This window comes from Zootoca vivipara, chromosome 1 (assembly GCF_963506605.1).
Source record: "Zootoca vivipara chromosome 1, rZooViv1.1, whole genome shotgun sequence".
In the NCBI taxonomy this organism is placed as follows: domain Eukaryota; kingdom Metazoa; phylum Chordata; class Lepidosauria; order Squamata; family Lacertidae; genus Zootoca; species Zootoca vivipara.
The window spans coordinates 68,668,198-68,689,468 of record NC_083276.1 but is presented as its reverse complement, the minus strand read 5'-3'; the positions used below and the strand labels follow the sequence as shown (position 1 = coordinate 68,689,468).

General features: G+C 41.1%; 2 protein-coding genes, 1 long non-coding RNA gene and 2 other non-coding genes across 13 annotated transcripts in view; 2 read left to right on the top strand and 3 right to left on the bottom strand.

Moving 5' to 3' along the window:
* Positions 1–3,800: 3,800 nt before the first annotated feature.
* On the top strand, positions 3,801–8,410 carry LOC118087235 (uncharacterized). 2 transcript variants are annotated; one of them, XR_004692813.2, is made up of 5 exons: positions 3,801–3,850; positions 4,061–4,212; positions 5,293–5,413; positions 5,830–5,987; positions 7,062–8,410. It is a non-coding gene; the product is annotated as an uncharacterized LOC118087235 (long non-coding RNA). The 2 variants fall into 2 exon arrangements; XR_004692807.2 differs by having other exon boundaries at positions 3,847–3,915.
* LOC118075683 (small nucleolar RNA SNORA3/SNORA45 family) lies at positions 5,559–5,689 on the top strand. The gene has a single exon (XR_004691432.1). It is a non-coding gene; the product is annotated as a small nucleolar RNA SNORA3/SNORA45 family (small nucleolar RNA).
* Positions 8,411–8,469: 59 nt separating the features above from the next.
* RPL27A (ribosomal protein L27a) lies at positions 8,470–13,602 on the bottom strand. Its single transcript, XM_035119681.2, has 5 exons — positions 13,480–13,602; positions 12,021–12,084; positions 11,651–11,726; positions 10,029–10,203; positions 8,470–8,648 (listed from the first exon to the last, which is right to left on the bottom strand). Exons 1-5 carry the CDS (start codon positions 13,480–13,482, stop codon positions 8,520–8,522), a joined length of 447 nt encoding a protein of 148 aa, XP_034975572.1. The 5' UTR covers positions 13,483–13,602; the 3' UTR covers positions 8,470–8,519.
* On the bottom strand, positions 11,073–11,203 carry LOC118075681 (small nucleolar RNA SNORA3/SNORA45 family). The gene has a single exon (XR_004691431.1). It is a non-coding gene; the product is annotated as a small nucleolar RNA SNORA3/SNORA45 family (small nucleolar RNA).
* A 776-nt stretch (positions 13,603–14,378) lies between the features above and the next one.
* The window catches only part of DENND2B (DENN domain containing 2B), a 139,438-nt gene continuing 132,545 nt past the window's right edge, over positions 14,379–21,271 (bottom strand). For 3 of the 8 annotated variants that reach the window (XM_035119670.2, XM_035119663.2, XM_060275820.1), the window contains 5 exons: positions 20,537–20,578; positions 19,915–20,026; positions 17,887–18,126; positions 17,357–17,443; positions 14,380–16,341 (listed from right to left, as the gene is read on the bottom strand). In XM_035119670.2, the coding sequence (XP_034975561.1) occupies positions 16,307–16,341; positions 17,357–17,443; positions 17,887–18,126; positions 19,915–20,026; positions 20,537–20,578 (516 nt within the window). In that variant the 3' untranslated portion in view covers positions 14,380–16,306. Of the gene's footprint in view, positions 16,342–17,356; positions 17,444–17,886; positions 18,127–19,914; positions 20,027–20,536; positions 20,579–21,271 lie in introns of all 8 variants that reach the window. The other 5 variants (XM_035119635.2, XM_035119627.2, XM_035119647.2 and 2 more) reach the window with 3 other exon arrangements.

The window sequence follows — 21,271 nt, the reverse complement described above, 5'->3', positions numbered from 1 at the left end:
AACAGGCTGGAGCTGTCTGAATGATGGTGTCCTCCATATATTCAACCAAAGCACACCTTTCCTCTCCAGGCTCAAGCCCAGAAATAGCTGTTTCTGCACATTTGCAGCTGAAGCTGGCTTTTCAAAATTAAAAAAGGTAGACTGCTTGTGCGAAGCATGAAGGAAAAGATGGACAACACTGATACGGTAGATGAGCCAGAGAGTGATTCATTGGCGTGACTATTACTCATTTCAATTCAGGGAGGCTCTCCCAGGAGTAAACTCTGAGCTTTTTATATTAAGGCTGCAATCCACAGCATACTTACTAAAGAGTAAGCACCAGCGAACAGAGTAGGGGCTTACAGCTTTGTAAGCATGATGTTGCCCTAAGGTTATATGTTTGCTTTGCTTCCTTCTTGCATCTCTAGCAGAACATTATATATTGAACCAAATAAAGTGTCAAATAGCAGAACAGTTGTAAAAAGAACACAGACAATAATGGTGGATTTGGAAATTATTGAATAATTTGAGAAACAATGTCATTAAACTGTGACCCAAGCTTGAGATTGTATGAGAAAGATTTCTCATTCTTTGTCATTAGGATGCTGGACAAGTCTCTAGTGTCTGAACCATCACTACAGAGGTCAGTAGCACACTAAAGTTGCTTGCAAACTGTTTGTTGAGCATCTACCTGATTTGTTTGCACAAAATTTGAGGAGAGGCTATATGACGTTATATCAAGCAGATGTTATACCACACTTTGCAGTGTGTGCAAGAATGCCTTAATGTCAATTGTGCACACAGAATTTGCCAGTATGCCACTGAATCATACCCACAAAATTGTGACTGTCTAAGCACCCAGCATTAAGTGCTAAACATTTCACTAATTAAAGGGTTTACCTGCAGAATGCTGGTGCAGCAGTGAAAAGTTCATATAAAGGCCTGGGGTCCTAAAATGATCATATACAGTATTTCCAGAAAGCTCTGCTATTCAAATACTACCAAGAGAAAAGCAAGAAAAACTCTACACAATATAAGAAACATCTGCCCAAGACCTGGTTATGCAGCATATTTTCATATAATAAAATTTGCTGTGTATCACTAAAATTATGTAATTGGTCAGTATTCAGACATAAAAAAAAACAAACCTTATATTCCATTGGTGGGTCAGCAAAACATCAGATTCTCCTTTTCCCAATGTAATTATCTAAGATGCATGTGACTTCTTTGCATGATCTTAGTTGAGCAATCTTATCCCTGGGAGATGCATATAACTGCAATTATTAGACACACTATGAATTATTTACAATAAAACAGAAGAGTTTCTAGGAACAAATGAAAATGTTCAGTCTTTCTATTATTGTGTGTAGACAGTGTCATCATATAGTTTAATCCCCAGGTGGTACTTTACTTAGTTGTACTTGGAGGAATCAGGAGTTTGCTGTTGCTTTCTGTATTGGAGAGAGACAATGAAGTTCATGTTTAGTTTTCTGACTGGTGTATCCTCTAACCCTTCCATGACATATGGAACACAATAAAATACTTGCCCTGTTTACTGGATTTTGCTACTATGGTGGCCAAAGGCACTTGTGAATTCTATAACATTCATTTGTAACCTCATGCCCCTGATTTTAGTTCATCGCCTGCTTGGAAGTGGATGTCCCTCATTGGCTTCTTTGGGAGAAAGCAAAGGGCTATAACAAAACTGAAGTAGAGGCAAAATCTTCTTCTGTATCCAAGCACCAGTGGTACATGCCAGTGAAACAGAGGGGACAGTGGGCCCATATATAGCAGGGTCTTCTGGGGACAATAAATGCTCACACAAAAACATTGATTTTGCTCTGGGGCCCATTCAGCACACGTCAGGCCACCTAGTGTCAGATTTGTCCCATGCCATTGTATCATTCTGAGGTTAAAGACGTGTGTATGGGTTTGTCACTGTTTGAACTTACTGGGCTTTTGAGTCAGGGAGACAAATATGTCCCCTTGCTCTGGAATAGTTGTTTGTTTCTTGAGGGGAGGGGAGCACAGCTTGCTCACCCCTCCCCCAACAGTATTTCTCATTTATTTTAATCTGACCTATACCAGGGGTTGCAAACATTTTTGGCCCAGTGGACACATTATGACTTTTAAGAGGGTGCTGGGGACAAAATGGCTGCTATGGGGCTGGCATGGCACATAGCTGTCAACTTTCGGATTTGAAAATAAGGAATCAGCAGCCTCACCTGTCCCAGGGACAGTCTACGGTATATCTAACAATCCAGGATTGCAGTGGAAAACAGCGCTGGAATAAGGGAATTTCCAGCAAAAAAAGGGAAGGTTGACAGCTGTGGCTTGGAATAAGGGCGTTTCCCGCAAAAAAGGGAAGGCTGACAGCTACGGCATGGCATAACACAAAACTGCTGCAGTGAGGAATGTGGAATAACACACAATTAGAGAGACAACCATCCCTGACAACATAAGGCCCTATACAGCTTAGTACCAGCTTCCTTAAGACTGCCTTATCCCTTACACATCCAGAGTACCTGGCACTGGTAGTAAATAGCAAGTGTTCCAAGCAGTGCTGGGTGGCCACCTATTAAATTTCCCACTATGCTGCAAAGTGATACTATATCACTTTCCCCAAGCGGAAAATGAAAAGGCTAGTTAGCATATAGCTGCTTCTTGGAAGATCAAGGGAGAAAGAAGGGGAGCAGCACAGCAGGTGGCTTCATTAATGATGTACTGTACGGAATAAATATTGACAGCCCAAGGCCAATGCTAGGTGTTTCTACTCAGAGGAAAGTCTCTGCACACTCAGTTCAATAGGACATAGTCCCAGATGTGTATAGCTGTGCAGCCTGAGGGAGTCAGTACATCTGAAATCAAAAGGACTCACTTATGAGCATGCCTGAACGGCAAGGCTGCACTCCGAGGAACATACAGTTCAGGGAGCAAGGGCCCCGCTGGATACAAAAGGACAACAAAATGACTTGGCTGGGATTTATTCCAATTTTGCATTCTTCAGCGACGTTATCAAACGAAGAGGGCCGCATTAAAAGGCACACCAGTAAGTGCCTTCTAATAATTTACAAGTGTTTGAGGTGCTATAAGACTGCAGTTTTGACTGAAAGCACAGATACCGCCCACTACGCTCAAGGGAGGAGAGAGGAAAACCTCCACAGTTGAAGCTTTTTTAAAATTAAAAAAAATCCTTCCAGTAGCACCTTAGAGACCAACTAAGTTTGTCATTGGTGCATGCACACTTATTCAGATTCTTCAGATATATTTAAATATATAGACTATATCATCAGCCAATTTAACGTGTTATGAGCTCTCTCTTTTTGCGCTGAGGAAAGTTTCCCACCCTCAAAAGGGGCTCTGCTGAATTCTCCTCCCACTTGACTGGCAAGCAGCAAAACCAAAAGCTAGGTGACGTTATCGCCTTCCTTACGCCAACAGCATTTCACTTCAATGAGAGCGACAACTTCCGGTATACCCCTGGATTGGTTTCCCGCCCCCGCCCCCCCCCCGTTCCCCACCAATGCAAAGCGGGCAATAATCATAGAGCTGCCACAGGGCTGGAGCGGCACAGTACACCATAGCTGCCAAGTTTTCCCTTTTCTCGCGAGGAAGCCTATTCAGCATAAGGGAAAATCCCTTAAAAAAAGGGATAACTTGGCAGCTATGCAGTACACCACAGCGTGACGGCTTTCAATGGCCACCGGAAGTGCAGGCTGTGTTGCAGCTCTCGGAATGGCCGAGCTTCACTTCTCTCTCCCGTTCTATGTGCCCCTTCCCCCCCCACCCCGCACGCACCCCGAGAGCATTGTGGGAGATTCCTTGAGGAAGGTCTTCTTCCGCTTCATGCTTCCCTTCTTCCTTTCACGTGGTGAGTAGTGCGGAGCAGGGTTGAAAATGAACGGATAAGTTCAAGCAGGCGCGCGCTCTTTTTGGGTGAGGGTCTTGGGCGGCCTCAGTAACTGTCTCACGGAGTTTTTATTTAATTGATATTTCAAAATTATTATTTTTAGAAGAAGAAGTGGTGTTTGGGTAAAACAACCTACGTTTATACAGTGCTTTTGTTTTTAATCTTTTCCAGGCTTTCAGGATGAGGAAGATAAGTAAATTTATCTGGCGATTCGGGCATGCCTGTGATCAGAAACAGAAGGGAAGAGAGCTGAAGTTGTGTTCTGTAGGAGGCGAACGGGCTCCGTCTCCTATGTGGCTCGATGCCTGTAGCGTCAAGTCCAGGTTTGTGCCAGCTTTGCAAAATTTATAGATACTAGCTGCTATTAAAACTGTTGTAGATGAATGAAATCTTAACGTTCAGAGGCAGTCTACTTTGTATACCTGTTGCGTATGCCCTCCAGAAGCATTTGCTTGGCCCCAGCTGGAAACAAGGCTGTAGCCAAGGATATGAGTAGACCCATTGAAATTAATAGATGGGACTGATTTAGGTACATTAACTTCAATGGGTCTACTGTGAGTAGGACTAACATTGGCTACAGTCCAAAATTTGGGATGCCCATGGATCTCTGGCCATATCCAACAAGTCTTTTAACGTCCAAAAAACAAGTACAGCTTCATTGTGTTCGTATATGCTTTTCTTGTTGGTGCTGGTGGCTTACAATTGAAATGATTAATTTGAAAATAGTCTTAAAGAAGACAGTTCTGTTTGCCCATGACCAATAAATGATACAGGGAAAAGCCTTGCCTAGTTATTGAGGAGTGTGTTTTCTGCTTGTTCCTGACTGGAACAGAGCATGTAATAAATTAAGTGATTAATCTCATATACATTCAGACAGCAAGGTGGTTGAGAAATTCAATGAGGAATTTCTGTGATTTCTGATTCCTTCATGTGTGTGGCCCATCCTCACCCCCATCACATGGTTATCGCTGCATGGCTAAGGAGGTGCTCATTGGCCTGCCCTGTTCTTCATATTGCCACTGGATACCTTGAGGGCTGAAGTACTACAGTGGGAAGCCTGCATGATAGGGGTCCTAACTTGTGTGAGGAACCTAAACAAGTAGAACAGGCTTCCAAAGGGCTGTGAGGTCAGTGATGGGAACATGTAGGAGAGCTGAAGGGCCTTAATAAGAACCCTTTCCTTGTAGCTGTGAAAGCTGTGTAGAATAATCGTTTAATCACTTTTATATATTGTCAGTTATTGTGTCCTGTAGAAATTTTTTGAGAGCAACAGCTTAACTTTATACATTGAACATGTAGAATCCCAGCATTCTAGGCTCTGTGGCTTTCTTTGTGCATATTTCATTATTTAGAAAATCTGTGCAAGATTATTTTATAATCTTCATTACTTATATTTATTTTAGGGAAATGTGAAAAACTGTACCCAGAAGCATGGGTAGTGTTGGAAGAGGGCACAACCATGGAAGTACATCCTTACAAATAGTGAGATAACCCAAAGCATGGCTTTTGTTATTAAAGCGTAAGGTCAGTATTGTAGATATCAACATTTGTTTTGGGTTTTTCAATAATATTCCTCTTTGTGAAATAATATTCTGTTTACAGTTCAAGAAAGAATTAACGTATTGGGTTGAAACAGTAAATGAGTAAGAAGTTTGTGTACCTATAATTAATCGAGACTAGAGTCACATCTTTATGTCTTCAGTCATTGTGGTGTGCTATAGTACTCGGAGAGAAAAACTGATCTTTATTCACTGACTTTGTTGTTCTGTAGCAAAGTCAGTCACCAGGTTAGTGACAGACCTACACATGAATTCCAGTGAACTTTCTGAAAATTGGGGGAGGCAAAGTGCTGATTAAAGTGACTAAGGCAGTTTCATGGGAAGATACTTGTATGTAAAAATGAGCCACACAGCAACATTGCATTGCTTTTTCCTTTGTAGCCATCCAGTTTGTTTGGAAAAGTTGATATGAGACCTTACTGCTTGAAGGAGAAAAAACTAGGAAAAAACTATGCACCAGAACAACTCTGGATGCTAGCTAAGTGGATGATACCCCAAACCACGCTGGATTAAGAGTCCCTACAGATTTTGTAGTCTTGGTAAGTTTGTGAGCAGCAAATAGACTTTGGATTACAGGCATCTTCAACCTTCTCAGGCCCAAGACCCGCTTTTAACCCAAACATGAATTTGGCGACCCATTTCTTACTCTTACCATAAATTTGCATGGTAGTATTGCTCCTGTTGCAAACCACCTTGGATCAGGCTACAACCTTACCTACCAGTTTAAGAATAGCGTTCTACGTGTTAAAATTTCAAATTGTTCTATTCATGGCTGGGGAGCCCAGCACAGTTCCAGTTTTGCCTGCTTAACCCAAACCACACCCATCTGTCACATTGGGTGTGGTGGCTTCAACTGAAGTGTCCAGTTCTGGCTCTTAACTTTAAAGTGGAAAAGAATGCTGGGAATGGTAGCGGTTATTTGTAATCCTTTTGAGAAGTCTAAATTATCAAGTATGAAAAATGCTTGTTTACATCTCTGCCTGTATGATATGTTGCTAATGCCACTTAAGTTTGTATTGCAAGTCTTATACAGTGGTACCTCGAGTTACGAATGACTCGACTTACAAAATATTCGACTTACGAAGTAAAATAATTGGCAAGCACTTACGAATGTTTTCGACATCCGAAGGCCGAATCGGGGCCTCGCTGCCGCCGCAGGGCCTCAGGCCAGATCGCTGCCAGCAGTGCTGGCTCCCGCCCAGCCAGATCGGGCCCTCTCCGCCACCACTGGCCTCAGGCCGAATTGCTGCTGGCTCCCGCCCGGATCGCACTTTCTCTGCCGCTGCCCCGGCCTCCCGCCTCCCCCCCCCCAGCTGCCATAGGGCCGGATCGGGCTCTCATCTCTGCAGCCGCCGGCCTCCCACCTCCCCCCCCCAGCTGCCATAGGGCCGGATCGGGCCCTCGCAGCCGGCCTTTAAAGTGCATTTTTTAAAGTCCCGGAACAAATTAATCCATTCCCAATGCATTCCTATGGGAAACATAGTTTCTACTTACGAATGTGCATTTGGAACAGATTAAATTCGTAAGTAGAGGTTCCACTGTATACTACTGAATAGGGTTGAGTTTATATTGAGGGAATACGTCCATTTTTTAAAAAAAAAGTTTCTTCTTAGGATTACTACGAAGGAGAAAGTGCCTAAGCAACTGCTTTTGAAGTTCTTCAGCACGAGAGTGGATCCATAAATCGGGGAGTTATTGTTAACTTTCGTCTCAAGTATTATTAAAAAGTTTGCGTAAAAACTGAAGTTGTTTGGTTTTGGTTTGTTACATGAGGATATAATTTTGAGGAACACGTTCCAGTGGAGGATGAATTCTGTAATATTATTCAAACTTGCATATTGTTATATATGTCTTTGCAACCTCCCTTGGATATTTTATGTCTCTCCAGTGAATGTTCATAGGACTAATAACATTAAAATTGCACAAAGTAATCACACAGAATTGGTGTTGGAGGGATTTTCTTGATCCTCCTTTATGGACCAGTCCCACTTTGAAAAACAAAATCAGCTGGTGGAAAATCTAGGATCCAAAACAGGTCGCAGACAGCTTATCCTGGTTTGCTGATTCTTCCTACCAGTTGGTGTAATTTTAAAAGTACTGCCTTTTAACAATGTCCAGGTATGTTTGGGAATGCCTTTCCCTTATGAGCATCTTTCTCCACAGTAGTCTTCACTGATGCTCTGCTGTGGGCAGCATGAGAACGCTTTTCCAGTGTGGTGGCACAGCCACTAATATGCCACTAAACTATTGGTTAAGCTAAAGGCTCATGCACAAGTTATTTCTGCTTTGTCCTCCCAAGTTCCTGTGTAGTATTAAAGTGCAGAGGATTTTTCACCAGTTATTTCTGAAAAGTTGCTCTAGAACCCCTAAGACTATAGACTATAGAGTGAAAATCCCCTCCTTCCTGATACACCCATCTATGAAAAGGACATTTCCTGCATCCTGTACTGTAGTCTGCTGAAGAAGGCCAGTGGTGACTATTCCATTAAAGAAGTTTGAGTGGTGTGGTAATGCCACTGGTTTCTGGTACACTGGAATTTGTAAGTTACTTTTTAAAGTCCTGGTATGTTTCCTGGATTTTAATATAAATTATGTCCTGCATAGGGGATCAGTCAATTCTGAAGAAAAACCATTTCAATTTAAATATAGTGGTACCTCGACTCACAAAGGCGATCCGTTTCGTGACACTCTTTTTAAGTCGAAACCGGGTGTCGAAGCGTCCATTTTGCGCATGCACGATTTTGCACTTCTGCACATGCACAGAGCGCGCGCACGGCAAAAATACTTCCAAGTTTGCCGACTTCGGAAGTCGAGGTACCACTGTAGCTGCCTAAATTTGTGAAATGTTTTTCCTTAAAGATAATATATAGCTAGTTTGTTCTTGTCACTTTTGTGCTCGTACATTGAAATAGCTGCAAGAAAACTTTCTGAAAGAGAAATAATCTTGGTGGACATCCCCCGCCCCCAAAATCAAGTTAGGAGTATTAGAATTGGCAACGAGACAAATTTTAAGCTTATGAATACACTGCTGAAATTGTGTTTATTGAAGTCTGGATACATAGAAAAATCCTTTATGCCACTAACACACAGGCACCACCAACTTCTTTGATTTTCTCTTCTGCCTTTCTACTGAAGAATTTTGCTTTCACGATCACAGGCTGTTTGGGTAGTTTCCCCTTGCCCAGGACTTTGTAGTAACCCTGGAAAGATAATTTAGCAGAAACTCTTAAGTCCAAATATAAGGTACACAAAGCTCTTGCAGTCACTATCAACTGAACCAATTTCCGTACAAATAAAAAGTACTGTATGTAACAATGACATTGTAACATGACCTTTAGAAAGAGTTTTGTCAAACATTTACAAATTACAAAATATAAATCACCATGCATATTCAGTATTTTCTCACTTTCTCCTCTTGGTTTAAAAATACTTCGGCAAACAGAACAATTGATATTCTAAGAAGGGTTGTTAGAAAACTAATATGCTATGTTGAAATGTCACATTTTGTCCTCTCAGTCCGAGCACATACCATGAATGGTTTGTATACGTACTTGGATCCTATGTTTGTTCCCACTAGTTTTCCCTGTGAATCCCCAAAATTCTGTTAAGAGCATTAAGGAACCCTTTAGTACATTTTCCTTCCCCCTGTCACCAGAATTCTACACTGGATCAAAGCACACTTAGGAACAAAGCCAATGTCAGGAATGCAGTCTCAATATAAACACATATTAAGAGCAAAATCAAGTGTTTAATATACAGTATAACTATTCTATCCAAATTATGACAATAGCTTTATTAGGCCAATGAAAATGTTACAAAATAGCACATAAGCTTTTCAGTTCTCCACAACTCTTCATCAGGCTTGATGGTAAAGAAGCTGCCAAAGTTTGAGGGAGAGAAAGAAGGGGAGCGAAAGGATGGAATACTGGCAAAAGCCATCCATGACTACATATGGGAGACAGATCTAGGGAACAGCTGGTTTTGTATTTTCAGAGAGAGGTAATCAGCAACTATTTCCTGCACCCTAAAACCTGCATAGCACCTAACAAAGCCTCATTTGAACACCTGCACTCTAGACTCACCAGATGCAGACGTGGTCAGCTTTACCACCAGTCAAATTCTCCCAACCTTTATTTAGCACTTGTAAACTTGTACTGTACATTGTTTTGAGACATTTTTGTTGATTAGTTTCATCTTAGCCTAAGAGACCTCTTTCCAGGGAGGCTTACCAAGCACCTTCATTATATATCTTTAGGTGCCAGGCAAAAACATTCCTCTTTGGCTAATTAAACAAACTATAGCTTTTAAGCTAGTGGGGCGGCATTTTATTGTGTTGTGTATTTTGTGCTTTTCTACTGTAAACTACCCTGTGATCCTTGGATGAATAGCGGTAAATAATAAATAGGCTGCACTCCTAACCGTGTCTACGCAGATGTTAGTCCAACTGAATTCAATGGGGCTTACTTTCAAGTAAGGAGTGTTAGAAGTTCAGCTTTCATATCTGAAACTATTTTAGGACTTACCATACTACACAACTGAACTAGCTTCACACATGTTTTACATTATCAAAATAAACTTACCGAGCGTACAACGTCAATAACTGGAGCTAATCCCGCCTGATTTTTGGCATAGTTGAGTCTTGTCTGCTCACTAACAAGTGTCCAGAGTTTATCCAGATTCACTGTAGGACAGAAGTGCTGGTTTTTCTTCAAGTGGTAATGTCTCATACCAACTTTTCCAAAATAACCAGGATGACTGGCAAGAAATCACAGGCAGAATACAGTCATTGTGCAACTCATTTTGAAATGTATGTGCATCATTACCTAGCTAGAGGACATACAAAGCATTTAACATTAATTTCATAGCTTTCTGAATGAGAAATTGTCTTCATTTAAATTTCTCTAGACAGGTTTTTTATGCTTAAAACCATTGCAAAGTATATCTAGTCTACTAGTACCCAGCTTATTTCCCTCACACACACCTCAATGACATTGTCTCCTGGCCACTTTCAAACTGAGTTAATGTGGCCCACAGTGGTGAAGAACAATAAAATACAGAGTTGCAAGGAGTATTTATTGTCCAAATTAATAACTTATTTAGTTCCAGGTAATCAACTAGAGCACAAATTAAACTAATCAGATAGAAGGGAAAAACCTGTCTATTTCTGTGTCCTTACAGTTGTCCCAGTATTTCACTGCCTGGTGCCCAAAGTAGCATAAAACACAACATTACAAACATGGCTGTACAAAAACCACCCTAAATTTATAATTTGCAAGGAGGGAGTTCTGCACTACAGGTAACTTTTATGCCCAAATATTCTATAACAGAAGATAAGGCTACAGCAACTTAAAAAATATGTTATTCTAAAAGAAAGGGAAAGCTGTAGTTGATCCAACAATAAAAACTTTCTTAACTGTGGCTACAATGGGAGGTCCTCCAAGCTCTTGCTTTTTATATGAAAACAGTCAAATACACACAGTTCTATTTGTTTCCTTGCAGCAATCACAACAGGTCACCAAACACTTTTGGAAAACCAGGGCATTGACATAGCATTACAAGGACATGCAGAATGATAATACCTATCCTCCTGGTGGCCCCACATCTCCCAGTTTGGGATAAGAGTTTTCTGTTACTAACCTGGTGGCTGACTGAACTATGAATAGGGCAGTCAGTGAATAAAGGTCAGTTATTGCTCTTCGAGTACTATAGCACACCATGATAACTGACAATATCTAGATGTGACTCTAGTCTCGATTGCTGTAGATCAGTAGCAGCCCATGTGATGGGTTTGAGCTGCCCTTCCGACACTGGCATGGTTGCAGTCTGGGCTGTGGACACATTCTGGTGCTCCTGGTCATACACCCACAGAGTCCCAACCTCACTGTCACCCTATCCAGGTAAACTGCAGCAGTGAAGCAACTTCACCCCACCAAACAGGCCACTACTGGTATAGTTAAGTAGCTTTGCATACCAAATTCAAAATTAAAGCTGAAATCCTCCGCTTGTTTACCACCAGAAACAGTGTAATGGACTGCATCATGGCCCTAAGCACGAGTAGGGTATTATTCCACTTCAGCCTATATTTAACAAAACTAACATCTACTGGGTGGTAAAGGTTATTTTGGTACCTATTTTGGATTTGCTCTCTGCATTATATAATTAAATGCTTTACAAGTGACAAAAAATGTACAAAAATGCTTACTATTTGTCAAAATTAATTCTGTGGTGGTGCAAACCCCCAGCATTACCACGGCCTCCAGGATGCTTCCTGTGTTTGCCTATAATAGAAATCAAGAACAGATTAAAACCTTGAATGCAACTTCAATTAACATGTATTTACATGCCTTTCCCAACCTCACTGTAACCATCATCATTTTCCCCTGCAAACTGGTTTTATTTCAATCAAGGTTGTGAAATAAATAGCCAAAACCTAAAATAACTAAGTATTAAAAATGAAGCTTACAAGTACTACTAATGTTATCCTCTACATGACTTAGTCTAGTAATAAAGCAGAAGATATCCTGAAACCATGAAAGCACAAACCAACAAAGTAAATAATCCTCTACACTTACCGATACGGCCGTGGCCATGGCTAACATGACCCCTCAGTTTCCTGGTCTTCCTCAGTCTGGAAGGCTTAAAAGATTAGACTTGTGTAATATATATATGAGAAAAACATACACAACAAAGCTTGACGTAAAAGGGCTATCAACCCCTAACAGACCACACTACTGCAGATGAAACAATTTAAGCCCCTTCCCCACTATTTCAACACAATTTTTTGGCTCCTCCTTTCATGAACTGTTTAGTTATAAAAACTCTGTAACTAAGAACTAACACATTTGCTTTCTCCCACCTCTCTGCTAATCCTTTGTATCATATTTTTCACTTGTAAGCTTGAGGGCAGGGGCTGTTTCATTACTGATTTTTGTAAGCCACTATAGGTGGCTTTTAGGCTGAAGAGCAGGCTTTAAAAGAGAAGCGTTAAATATATAAATATATGTGGGGTTTTTAATGCAAGTTGCATTTTGTGGCATTGATATGGTTCATGTTTATGCTTATAGGGGTGGACAGAAGGTAGATCATATTCTATAGATAGACCTCTGACCAGTTGCTGGCAGATAACCTGGTACCTCTTGGCTACTGGGATTCTTTCAATGAACGGTAGATCCTCATCAGATCCAGCAAGACACTTCTTACGTTCTTAAGATTTAACACTGCCCAGTTATGCTTTAAATTAAAATGTCCTGAATAGTCACACTTGCATTGCAAATTTAATATAAACTGGCTCTAGCAAAAACAACCACCGACGTCAGCCCACCCTACACTAATACACTCTTAGCCATCCTGAGCATGCGCAACAAGACTGAGTAAATGAAACAAATACACTACCATGCTGCTTTAATTTTATATACTGTACACTGCCCTGGTGTTTCAATAAGGGTGCAGTGTATAAATACTGTGTGGTCTTTCTAGCCGGGAAGCATATATCGGTTTTTTTATTACTATTAATATTCTGTTGGGGGCCGCCCAGAGTGGCTGGGGAAACCCAGTCAGATGGGCGGGGTATTTTTATTTATTATTATTATGCCCTGCTCCCCCCCCCAAAGTACTATGTACTCTGGAGAAGAGCTTCTACAAGCCATGTGCTCTACAGTGAGGAACCTTCCTCTTCCAAAAGGGGTGTTCGAGAGCCGTCCCTTGCACACAGGGTTCCCACATCCCCCCCCCGGGCAGAGATGCATGTGGCCCATTTCGGAATTATTTGCAGAAATTAAGGGGGGGGGGACACAAAAACAGGGCGCAGTCCTGGGGATGCGGCTGCCACGTCCCGCTCCAGGGAATTCCACGAGGCTCTGGGCAGAGGAGGAAGGGCTCCCCTTTTCCGCCTCCCTTCGACTGCAGGACGAAGCAGGAGGAGGGAGGCCCCCGACCTCAAGCCAGAGGCCTCCCTCCTCACACGCTGCGCAGAGAGGCGCCGGAGAAGCCCCGCAAAACCGCCGCGGCCGACCGCGCCGCATCGCTACCTACCATCTTGCTGGGCCAGAGTCAAAGGGAAAGAGAGAGAGGCCTCTCTCGCGAGCTTTCACAAAAGAACCGGGGAAGCGCGCTCTTCTCGCGATGTCTAGGTCTCGCGCGGCGGGGGTGGGGGGGAAATGGGTAAACGAAGCTCAAAGCGCACTTTCCCCCGCCCCCGCCCCCATGCCTCACATCCGGTTCTGAGTAAGGCTCCTCCATGTGCGGGGCAAGAGGGGCGGAAGTAGAGATGGCCGATGCAATAGTTTAGCCAAGGCTTGCAGCCAGAGGCTTCCTTTCGTTGCGTTGTTCTGAAATGACAGTGCTCTCTTGTCTTACAGAAGAGTTTTGTTGCTCGTTGTAGGAGTAACGTTTGTTATTGGAAGAGAACACTTGAGGGTTTTAAAAGTGGGGGAGGGAGGGGGACGGGACACAATTCCGGCTGCTAAAAGAGAGTAAAGAAAGGTTAAAAGCTGGTGTGCAGTGCATGGGTTTAGTTTGCTTTCTTGATGAATAAGAACAAGGGATGTGGAAGCGCTGCGCTGTTCCGGAATCTTGACAGTCCAAGAATTTGCTATCTGAACTGGCAAAATGGAAAACAACCATTTACTCCGACACACAAACATGCCCCAGTGGGTCCTACATCACTGTGTTTCTGTGGAAAATAAATAAATACTGGAAGTGTTATCAGTGAGAATTTCAGTATGGTGCTTGGTCTGGGGTATCGGGGGGGGGTCTGTAGGGGGCTGTGTGAGGCAGAACGTGTAGAAGGGTTTTGAGTGTCGTGTGGAATTTAATTTAATGTGGAGCAGGATGTGGCGGATTCAGTGACCGCTTGACTTAAACATTTTCATATTGGGGCAATGGTTGTGGGGGGTGCATGCAAGGTTATGGGGTGTGGTCTCTTAAGAGGTGCCCATAGCGGGGGGGGGGGCCAATGGATGATTCTTCATTTAACCACTGCACCACATTGATATTTCATAATTAAAGGAACAGGCATTGTGCAGAGCATCCACTAGTACTGATGGTGGAATGGAACCTTAAACAGTAAGGTTCGAAGGAAAGGAAATGCAGAAAAATACAGTGAGATAATTGCATTATTAATAGTGGCCCTTTTCATTCACACATACAAATCCAACTGGGATAATCATGACATCGGTATGCCAATTAACACATGTAGTGTGCTTTAAAAAAATCCCATTGGTAACATTGACCCTCTTGATCAGTTTAATGTTGCAGTCTCCCTTTAAAGTGCCATTGGTCCATTATAAGTGCATTAAGGTCAGGCATGCTGTCCTAGAAGGTTAAAATGCCCTCCAATCCCTTTTCAATATTGCCATTTCTGGTGTCAGGTTTGTGTCCATTTATTTATTTTTGTCTGGCCTGGTTTTTTTATATGCATAAAGTCACTGTGAGCAATGAAAATGACATGATGAACAAACATTTACTTTGACCAATCATCTATGAAGTTCTCGGCGCATCTAAGCTAATGGTCACTGCTACATATTTTAATACAAGGATAGGAAACCTGAGGCTCCTCCAGATGTTATTGGGACTGACCATTGGCCATGCTGGGGCTCATGGGAGTTGAATAACATTGGAGGGCCACAGGTTCCCCAACCCTTTTTAAATACATCCCATAAATGCACAGGGTAATGTCTGCTTTAAAAGCAATGCCAATACTGTAGATTCCACTGAGTGACCAGGAATTCTAGCTTTTTAAAAGAAATAATCTTAAAGGAACAAATCACTCAGCCCTCAGGAGTTGGAAAAGTCCCACTCTGCAAGTGGAATGCCTAGGATTTTTAGGATGCAGTTAGTAAATTCTATTAGTTTGACTGTAATTTTGCCAAGATGCAGAAGTTAGCTTCTAACAAGATTTAAAACAATGGTTTAGTTGTTTGGGCTGTCAAGCCCAATCCTATGAATATCTAGTCCTTGGGGGGGGGGGAATCCCACTATGTTCTAAGGGATTTACAGCATGAGTTATACAACTTCAAAGTAAATTCATTTAGTATTAAATTCATTTAGTTATTCATTTAGTATTGAGGCAGCAGCCAACACCAGAAGAATTCTAATGAATGACATTTGACACAAGTATTTACACAATTTATTAGAAATCATACATACATTAGAAAAAGATGGACTGTACCTCACCATTTGCAGCCTATGTGTCAAAAGGCCAGTTATTTGTCCATGTTCAGCAATCATAGTGCAGAATGCATTATAATTTACTGACCATCATTTAAAACAAAGCAGATAATCTGTGATTGTGAATCAAGTACCTTATTACATAATAACTTGTTATTCTTTTTCTTGAAAAATTTATTAGAAGAAAAACTAGAGAAAAATATAAACTCTGTCATATAAAAAACCAGACCTCTTTCATATACCCCCACCCCCCAAATTCCCACACTGGAGTTCATTCGCTTCCACAGTACACCATGTAGCTCTCACAAATATCTGATGAAGTCAGTGGTTCTGCTGAGACAGTCGGCTGCACATAATTAGCTATTCAGTTTGCACCAAGCATAACTCAGTTTGCACTAAAGAAAAAGCACGTGTTATTTTCAGGAATATACAAATATTACCACAGTTGTCCGTGCTCATGACAATTTTTGTTTGTTAAGGATGCTTACAGCACATCATTTACAAATATCTATCCAAATACATTATTATTATTATTATTGCTGGTGCACAGTGAAACATCATTTGCAGTCACTTAAACTTGTGACCAGCTAATTTTGTCCCCTCCAGCATCAGAATCGGAAAAAAAGATGTAGGTGGTAATCTGTGCCGGCATCATAAATAGTCTTTGGATCCATATTTCAGTAGAAATGAATTAATTCTTCTTGTGAAGGAACCTCATTTTATTTCCTGAAATAACACAAATGAGAGATCATAGAGTTATGAATATACATTTTATGTACAGCACAACTTCTTTTTGTTAAAGAGGTCACAACATACAATGCAATCTATATGTTGGTGGTGTCTCAGAAATTTAGTTTGAAAAGCAGCACAGAACTCACTACTACCACAATCCCAGTTTATGTACATGAGATGAAACACAATGATGAAACACTCTCGTTTTATGCCTTAAAATTTATTTTCATGCTCAAACATTATAATAAAAGTCCTCACCATAGTCTTCTCTCCACATCCCATTTAAGGACATAATGTTAAAGTATATTGTTATATCTTTGCCCTCCCTTGATTCTTTTGAAAAACATGAGCTTTACATTATATGAACTTTACATTAGATGCAATGAATGAAACAAAATCCCATTTTTTTCAAAAATAAAAAGGAGGGTGCAATTTTAAGTGTGTGTTTGGGGGGCAGGTCCTTGACCCTTTTCTGCTTTTCATCTACATGCATAGTTCCCCCCCCCCTCAGTCTAGAGTCTCACATATAGTCTAAAGCAGGGATGGGGCACCTGTCATCCTACAGATGCTATTGGACTCCCACTCTCATCATCCCCACGAACATTTCAACAATCTAGAAGCCAAAGAGCTAAATCCATTCTTTCTTTCTTTTAAAAAAGCACACCTTCCCTACCTATATTAAAACGAAAACAGTACTATGAATTGCATTTTGTTTTGCTTATCAGATACAATATATTAAAATTTCATTTGATCAACTGTGGTCCTTCTAAAGAATTTTCAGTTGTTGTGTGCATCATGAAGCAAAGTATATTACCAGCACTTTCTGCGGAAGCTAAGCTCTTCTATTACTTGTTAATAAATGTTGCCTTCTCTTGCATATCTACCAGATGCTACTACGAAGAAGCCTCCAGGAAAAAAAATGTGTTTTATAACAGGGCCTTTTCTAAGTATTTTTTCAACATGATGCACATGTTTCAATATTTCAAAGCCTCTTTTTTAAGTTCCTTACCAAGGCCTCGCAGAAACTTATTTACTCCACTTTGTTCAGTGTCTGGAAGCTCTTCCAAATACTGTTCAACCCTCTGTTCAAAGAGACCTGTGGGAAATGGATGAAAGAGAAATATTGGTCTTTTTCCAAGAGAAAGGAGGGTCAAGACCTAGTGCTCTTACTTTTGTGGCAGCCAGAGAGCCCCTCTCTCTCTCCCCCTCTCTCTCTCTCTCTCTCTCTCTCTCTCTCTCTCTCTCTCTCACACACACACACACACACACCATTTGTTTTCTGAAGGGTATTTCAAAAGCCTTATTTTCAAAAGTTCCATGTCTCCATTCATCCCAGCATTCATCAGCCTTTCTCCTGTTAGGAGATGGTGGGTGGGATTGCCAAAGTCTCTTTTCCTAGACACCCGCTCCCTTTAAAAATAAATGCCAAGTGTGTAACTGAATGCACACAAGTTAAATGCGTGTAAGATGTGAGTTATGAGTACTACAATACATTAATAAATGAAAAGGCCATCTCACAGTTGAGAGAACAGGTCTTACCTTTTGCCCTGCATTTTCGGAGTTCTCTATCTTGGATAAACCCAGCAAACATCTGAGATTCCATAAAGACCTCTAGGAAACGGCGGATGCTCTTTGAAGCCACAGATTTGCGGAAAGCCTCTCTTTGGAAGACTCGCTCGGCCTTTTCATTTTGAGTGAGGAAAAGGGAATAGTGTCCGATCGTCTCCACAAAGAAACGGATGAACACTTCTGATACTAATCCATTCAGGGTATTACACTCTGCAAGAAAGAGGAAACAGTATGGAGTAGAACCCACACCATATGAACTGGATGTCTCTTCCCACAACTCCTGAAAACCATTGTGTGTGTCCCTTGCAGCTCCCTGTCACTGTAAATGCACATAAACATTCTACATTATTAGGATGTTAGAACAGGATGTTCATTATCAAACTATTGTTTAAAATGTGTAAGTGGTGTACAACAGATTAGCCAACAGGTGCAAGGGAAAGACTGTTGTATTCAACAGGACATCGTCAAGAGACTGTCCAGCAGCTAGAAGCATCACTCCCGGCCCCAAAATCATTTGATATACATTCAAAATTCATTTGATGTAAAGACAGCATGCTAGTTTCCTCAATTCTCATAACCAAAGGGCTGTACGAATACCAACAAATGGGTTTCACTCATCCTTGGTTGGGTCTTCTGGAGCAGGTTTCTTGAAGACCTTCACTTTGCTCTTCAAACGTTATATTCTGAGCATTTCCCTCATTTATCAAAATACCAGTGGGTTTAGAGTGTATAACACAATTATACGAGGAGCCAAGCAAAATGTTTGTTTCCAAACAGCCTTTGCAAGATTCATTTCCCTTGAATGAGGATGCCTTTGAATCTCATGGAGAAACTATTTTGTTTAACTAAGAAACAAACTGTGAAGGAATGGTCAAATATTAGTATGAAATGAGCAGTCAGCAGCCAAGGCAGAATTGTTGCCACTCTCAGACTCAAGTAAGTACAAAGCACACTAAGAGGCTCCTGCCAAGTTTCTCTAAACTGATTCCCACCCACCCAAGGCTCAGATCAGAATCTGCCCATCTCATGTGGCTAGGTCAGCCAACTGACTGTGGAATGTCTCTTGTCTTGTAAGGTGGACACTTTCAGTTGACTTAAATTCCTTCCTTTAATTTGTAAATAAACAAGTAAGAGACCTTTTCTTCCCTTTCCCTAGTCATAGGATAACTAGCTTGTTCAAGACAGTATTATTAAATTTATTTAAAAAGCCATTTGTATCCTTTAAATAAAAAGGCTAAATGACAGACACTTTTGCAAGGATGCATGTAGCACAATCCCACGGACATTCATGTAACAAATCAAAATGAGTATCGAGCTCTGCAAAGCCAAGCATGTAGAACTCAGCCATTCAGAACCTAAGAAATATTAAAATAGTTCTAAAGTCTCTTTAAGGGCTACCAAACACTTTAGGTTATACAGACAGATGCATCAGTTGTTTTCCGAGAGAAGTTACAATGACTCAGATCAACACAGCAAACTGCTCTGAACCAACTGTGGCTCCTGTTTCGCTTCCGTTGGGAATAGCACAGCATCCAAGCTTGTAATTAAATTCTTACAAACACAATAAGTGAACCAAAAAAAGAAAAAGAAAAAGCAGTCATGGAAGTCACTCTCCGGAATAGCTGGCTATAGTCAATCAAATGGTTAGCAATGTGTGACAGTGTTGTGGAAAAAAGTGTGTGCCATCGTTAAATACTGAATGGTTTACTGTTTTGAAGTACGTTTTTATTGAAGGATTTTCATAGTTAACAGTGGTACATAAAACGTCTCTGTTTTCAATTCATAGAGTCCTTTCTACAGGTCAGTTACATTCAGTGTGAGAATGTAATGGTGTGTTGTGAAGTACACTTTAAATGTTGAAAAATATATTTTTTTTGTAGTTTGCTGATCAGTTTACATACAACATTCTTGTTTCCCTCTTTAGCTTCCAAGAACATGTTATTCCCCCATCCCACAAAGATTCGACTGTAAACAGGACTTGTTCCCAGCCTCTCTTACCCTCGTCTGATTCGCTGTCTGAATCTTGGTTTATTAAATCACTCTTCCTCTCTAGAGCCTGCTCCAGAGCTGCTTGCAATTTCCTAGGCAAAAGTGTGTCTTCATCATCCATCTGAAGAAGGAAAACAATGAGCAGGCTATTTCCAATCAAACTTTTTCAGGGTTTAGAACTGAGAAACGTATCTGATATTTCACACCATGTTATAAATAAAGTATTAACTCTTCCACTGTGAGAAGAGAAAGCAGGCCAAAGCCAGATTTGGCAGTGACGTTGCAGCACCTTGCCCAGGTTTTTTGAGAAGAGATTAGGTGTATTGAACATCTAAAGTTATGAAGTTATGTTGTTGGTGGTTGTTCTATTTGTAATTGAAGTTTTTATTTTGTTTTATGCTGTTTGAATGTTGTTGATTCATTTTGGCTTAGATTGTGTATATCTCTGTTCTGGGAACTTTGGGTGAAGGTTTATTGTTTATTGTGAGGTTGACACACCCACCATGTTTTCTCATTCTTAACTGATGGGACAACCTCACAACTCGGGCTGTTAACTCTATTTATCTTTTTCTAATGGCCTATGAAGTTGTTTTGCATATTTCAAGACACACATATAAAAAACACACAGTACCTGTCTGATGAAACGATCAGATCCAAGGTTCACCATCAAAGCCTAAAAGGAAATCCACAGAGAAAAGTTTTATTGTGGTGCCTGGACACATGTTATTGTCTTTACAAGAAAGGGGAGATCTAAATACAACTTTGACCACCAAATTGAACTTCTAGTGCCATCCAGTGGCTTCGCAGTGTTTGGTATGCACCAGTAATGTATAAAGCAGGAACCCAAGCTTGTGGTTAGTGCAGTGTACTGAACATCCACTTCTATGTGAATTAAGCAGAGCGTCTTACATCAGCATTGTGCCCTCCACATGCTATGGACTAAAACTCTCATGATCCCAAACGATTTGGCATGCTGGCTGGGGTTGATGGGGATTGTTTGATCCTTCCTTTAGTCAAGAAGACATAGTACCACTAGTATCTGAGAACACTAGTATCTGAGAAGGTATTCATATAAACCAGGAGTGGGGAACATTTTTGGCAATTCTTATGACTGTCTGATACTGAATGAAGCTATCCTTGTAAATTATAAATATGAAATTAGAGAGGGGGGAGGAGGAGGAGGAGGAGGAGGAGGAGGAGGAGAAGAAGAAGAAGAAGAAGAAGAAGAAGAAGAAGAAGAAGAAGAAGAAGAAGAAGAAGAAGAAGAAGAAGAAGAAGATACAAAGAAACTTGCTTTCCACATGTCACAAATAGCGGCTCAGAATCAGTCATATCAAAACACTTCTCGCCCTGCTTTCATGACCCA

Coding starts and splice junctions, on each gene's coding strand:
- RPL27A (XM_035119681.2), bottom strand. Junction 11,727..12,020: donor CCATGGCCACGGCCGTATCG/GTAAGTGTAGAG, acceptor TTTCTATTATAG/GCAAACACAGGAAGCATCCT. Junction 10,204..11,650: donor AGAATTAATTTTGACAAATA/GTAAGCATTTTT, acceptor ATTTCTTGCCAG/TCATCCTGGTTATTTTGGAA.